General features: G+C 39.0%; 1 protein-coding gene across 1 annotated transcript in view; it reads right to left on the reverse strand.

The window, feature by feature from the left end:
- LOC106875370 (thyroid adenoma-associated protein homolog) overlaps positions 1–5,415 on the reverse strand; it is a 74,565-nt gene that overhangs the window by 20,201 nt on the left and 48,949 nt on the right. Inside the window, exons 19-23 of the mRNA XM_014923467.2 lie at positions 4,340–4,498; positions 3,989–4,125; positions 3,670–3,822; positions 2,329–2,430; positions 897–1,007 (exon numbers count right to left, since the gene is read on the reverse strand). Coding sequence (XP_014778953.1) covers positions 897–1,007; positions 2,329–2,430; positions 3,670–3,822; positions 3,989–4,125; positions 4,340–4,498 — 662 coding nt within the window. The remainder of the gene's footprint in view (positions 1–896; positions 1,008–2,328; positions 2,431–3,669; positions 3,823–3,988; positions 4,126–4,339; positions 4,499–5,415) is intronic.

Genomic DNA, 5,415 nt, shown 5'->3' on the forward strand with positions numbered 1-5,415 from the left:
CCCACAATGCATTGGTAGGCCGGGGGTGGGGGACTATGGTAGAAAATACTTTCCCAAGGTACCATGCAGTTGAAACTGAACCCCAAACCATGTGGTTGCAAAATGAGCTTCTTAACCACACACCCATGCCTGCACCGTGTCAATAAATATAACTAATGTTATTATAGGCTTTATTACTGTATGCATTTTACTTTCAGTTAAATAATATGTATTGTACATACAGTTTTGTAAACTTGTCTGAAGAAAGAATTATATGGATGCAAACTGTATTTTGTCAGTTTATAATAATAAATGCAAAATTTTGTCTGCCCATCTGTCCAGAACCCTTCTACTTCAGTCTACGTTTGCTCTACATGGACATATTATACCTTTTTGGAATCAGGATGATCCCAGGATTGAAAATCTGCCCTTCAGTTGGTACTTGAACATCCAGCATTGGGATCAGGTCTGGATGAGGATTTATTATATTCTGACAGTTGAAAATTCAAATTTTAAAAATCTCCAAAAATTTGTGAACTTACAAGACTGTCATTTAAACTGAATTTAAAGTAATACCATATTGTTAGGAGACCGAAAAATGCTTTATTATTATTGCTCTCTTTAGTTTTGGGATGCAGGTTCAATTAGCCCTCTACATGACCTAGCTGAAAAGTCCATACAGAGTGCAGCTTTTAAGCTAGCTACTAATAAAGCAGAAGTGTAACATATAAATAAACATAAGTATCACTGATATTTTGTTGGGGGTCTGGTATTTGTCAGTTTGAGAACTACTACACTAGTAAAGCACATTGAATGGGGAAACAGTTAGCTTCTTCAGACAAGCAGGGACCACTAATGCAGGTGTGTTACTTTAGAGAAATTTGATAAAGTGAAATAAATGACAGGAAAAATCTTACATTTTTAGTTTTCCTTTCACTAATGCAGATACACTGAACAATGATGGGGAGGCCTGCTGACCGACGGGTTATCGATACATCCAGTTCACCACTGTTTAAACTCTTTAGGATCTAGAAAAAGAAATGTAAAATTATAGAAAGAGATAGGTATGCTTATATGTGGAAATATGTGTACAAAGAGACAGAAGAGAAGGGAGAGAAAAAAGAACAAAGTTTGTGTGAATCTGAGAGGAGTGAGTGAGAGAAAGAGAGAGAGAGAGAGAGGAGCAGACAAAAAGACAGAACACAGTTAATAATTGTATTAAAAGAATAGTTCCTCACAAGATGTCCTGATTTTAAGTTAAACTAAACTTTCATATGTCAGAATTTATGACTTATTCAATGTTATTCTTTTAACCCTTTTGTTACTGTATTTATTTTGAGATGCTCTGTGTTTCTTTCAGTTAATTTTAAATATAACAAAGAATTTAGTAAAATATCTTAGTTACCATTAAGCTGGTGTTAAGAACAAGAATTGTGACTAAGGTTTGGTGGAAGATTTTAATTCAAGCACTTATGAAAACAAGACATTTGTACTACAGAGCCAGAGGCGGTTTCAGCAGGGTTGGTATCAAAAGGGTTAGTCAATATATCATCGGATATCAGTATTACTATGGTAACTATTTCATGATATCATCAACCACCATTACAGAGAGAAAGAGAGAGAGAATGAGAGAAACATAAAACTGTCTGATGTCAAAAAAGTCAGCATTGAATCAGGAATGCCAAATAGGCAGGACCAAAACAGCTGTGACAAAATGTTGTGACCCTTCCAATATTATTCCAATCACTAAAGTTCAAACTGATCATAACTCTGTTAATCATGACAGCTTGACTACAGGGATCTTAGGTACTAACTCTTCCTTGGGCTAAAATGTTAAAACAAATACACTGACATCTTCTACCATCACATGATCATACGACCACTTCTACTTCATTAGTAAGTATTATATAGACCATCCAACAACATGAAACTGTCTTAATTTACTAAAACCATCCTATCTATGCAAACATAATTAAATGAAAATATTGTTAAGTCAAGTGAAATCATAGCCGTGACTGATGCCATTGCTGCCTGACTGGCACCTGTGTCGGTGGCACATAAAAAGCACCATTCAAGCATGGTCAATGCCAAAGTTGCCTGACTGGCACCCATGCAGGTGGCACATAAAAAGCACCCACTACACTCTCGGAGTGGTTGTCAGGGAGATTCAGAGCGAAGGGCATCCAACTGTAGAAACCTTGCCAGATCAGATTGGAGCCTGGTGCAGCCTCCTGGCTTGCCAGTCCTCAGTCAAACTGTCCATCCCACACCAGCATGGAAAATGGACGTTAAATGATGATGATGATGACAAAAATGAAAGTAAAATGAAATAAAAGAATGAGAACTCACTTGGACCAGAACTTTTTCAGGAATAGAACTGGCACTGTGTTTAGTAGAAAGCAATGTCATACAGAAATCTATAAAACCTGAACGGCAGTTCTCAATGGCACCCTGCAATAGAAAGCAATGTATTCAGATTTAACCATGATATAAAGGTGTTTTTAAATGATATTGGGATTGTGGTGCATGTGTGTGTATGTGCATGTGTGTGTGTGTGTGTGTGTGTGTGTGTGTGTGTGTGTGTGTGCATCTGAGCTGTCTATACAATATCTTTTATCCTTTCTCTTTTAATTAATTCAGTCATTAGACTGTGGCCATACTGGGGCACCACCTTGAGGAATATATACTCAAATGTATTGACCCCAGTACTTTTCTTTTAAGCCTGGTACTTAGTCTATCAATTCTTTTGCCAAACTGCAAAGTTACAAGGACATAAACACACCAACACCAGCTGTCAAGCAGTGGAGGTGGGACACAGGCAGATATACACACACACACATTTATATATATGACAGGCTTCTTTCAGTTTCCACCTACCAAATCCACTCATCAGGATTTGGTTGGCCTGAGGCTATAGTAGAAGACACTTTCCCAAGGTGCCACACAGTAGGACTGAACCCAGAACCATGTGGTTGGGAGGCAAACTTCTTACCACACAGCCACGTCTGTGCCTATAAGTTAATTATATTATATGTGTGATACAGGGCTGAAAGCTTTAGACTCCAAGGATGGCTATGTGGTTAAGAAATTTGCTTCTCAACCACAAGGTTTCTGGTTCAGTCCTAGGGCATGGCACCTTCAGCAAGTGCCTTCTACTATAGCCCTGGGACAACCAAAGCCTTGTGAGTGGATTTATTTTGAAGAAACTGAAAGAAACCCATCGTGTGTGTATGTGTGTGTGAGTCCCCTTGTCTTGACATCTGATGATGGATGTGAATGAATGTCCTTCATTTTCAATATTTTGCAAAAACCTATCTGGCCTTGGGGAAATATTATCTTGCTTAGAAACAAGTAAGGGATCGATCCTAGTGCGTAACTGGTACTTAATTTATCGACCCTGAAAGGATGAAAGGCAAAGTTGACCTCAGCGGAATTTGAACTCAGAACGTAATGGCAGACGAAATACCACCTAAGCATTTCGCCCAGCATGCTAACGTTTCTGCCAGTTCGCCGCCTTCACTTACTTTTTCTATCTGTGACCTGACCTCATCACCTGTGCAGGCATACCATAGTGGTTACAGTGCTGTGATAACTATTGAAACAGAGACGGTTAATAAGATACAATAGTTTTAAAGACCTGGTGGCTATATTTAGGTGAAGGCTGTGAAATGTTCAGAAAGGTGTACCAACCCGATGCCTACACTGGGTGAGGACTTTAACAAAAGTGTTGCTAATTTTCTGATACACCTCGAAGGATAGGGTAAGGTTTTTGGTGACGGTAGTGCTCCTCTTTTGATTCTTGTTCACCAAATTTACAATTTGGCCTAAGAGAGAAGAACTTTCCTGTAAAAAGATAAAAAAACATAGAGGTGAGGTAAAGAAGTGAAGGGGTTAATTAAGTAGATATTTTTTTTTTTCTGATACCCTAACAATTCTGAAAATCTGAAGAAAAGTGTGCAATGAAGATGGTTTGGAAGGTTGATCAATTTGGTGGCGAATGTTAACCTACCTTGAGGTTGATCCAGCACCAGGAAAGAAGAAACTGGTATTCGTTTGATAGAACCACAGACGCTTGGTAAGTGGCTTGGCTGTCACAAATGACATTCTCCAGAGCCACAGCTATGTCAGCAAAGGAAGGGCATGCAGCTGGAATGAGATAGAAAATTAGATTATTATTTTTGTGAGTTTAAATTATGAGAGACAAAAATAGGTGTGTTTACGTCGCCATAACTTAGTGGTTCGGCAAAAGAGACTGACAGAATAAGTCCTGGGGTCGATTTGCTCCACTGAAGGCAGTACTCCAGCATGGCCGCAGTCAAATGACTGAAACAAGTAAAAGAATAAGGTAAAAGTAACTCACTAGAATCTTGTCCACCTGATAATATGCACATGACGACATTAATGATGCGGATGGCTAAATTGATGATATATTCTAGGACTGATTGCCATGCAATGACCTCGTTATCTTCAACAGATTCGATGCAGTAGGGCAGACATTCTTCGATACAGCAAATGAGACCTAAAAGACAATGGAAGAAATAAAACAATAACAATGAACGAATTGTCATGATCAACCTGTGCCAATGTCACATAAAAAGCACCTATGTTGGTGCCACATAAAAAGCACCTGTGCCAGTGCCATGTAAAATACATTTGTGCCAGTGCTGCATGGAAAGTACCTGTGCTGGTGCCACATAAAAAGCACCCATGCTGGTGCCACATAAAGAGCTCCTGTGCCAGTGCCATGAAAAAATGGTTGGCATTAGGAAGGGCATCCAGTCATAGAAACCAAGCTAAAACGCTCAACTGGAACCTGATGCAGCTCTCCAGTTTGCCAACATGGAAAACAGGCATTAAATGATGATGATGATAATTATTATCATCATCGTCATCATTATTTAACATCCATTTTCCATGCCTGCATAGTTCAGAAAGAATTTGCTGAGGCAAATTTTCTACAGCTGGATGCCCTTGCTGTCACCAACTCTTACCCGTTTCCAAATAAGGTAATATTTCACCATGGCTAGACATGTTTTTCATTGAAAGAAACAAAAACTCTCATTTGTATGATGATGCTGCTCTTCTACAACCATCACATGATCTCAAGACAACAGTGCACATACACACACGACAGGTTCTTCCAGTTTTCATCTACCAAATCCACACAGTTGAGAAGCAAGCTTCTTAACTACACATTCATACCTGTACCTTATCATTATCAGAAAAAAAAACAAAACATTTAGCCATTAATATTAGTAAATAGAAGACGGCTGTGTGGTAAGTAGCTTGCTTACCAACCACATGGTTCCGGGTTCAGTCCCACTGCGTGGCACCTTGGGCAAGTGTCTCCTACTATAGCCTCGGGCCGACCAAAGCCTTGTGAGTGGATTTGGTAGACGAAAACTGAAAGAAGCCCATCATATATATGTATATATA

The sequence above is a fragment of the Octopus bimaculoides genome, chromosome 4 (assembly GCF_001194135.2).
Source record: "Octopus bimaculoides isolate UCB-OBI-ISO-001 chromosome 4, ASM119413v2, whole genome shotgun sequence".
In the NCBI taxonomy this organism is placed as follows: Eukaryota; Metazoa; Mollusca; class Cephalopoda; order Octopoda; family Octopodidae; genus Octopus; species Octopus bimaculoides.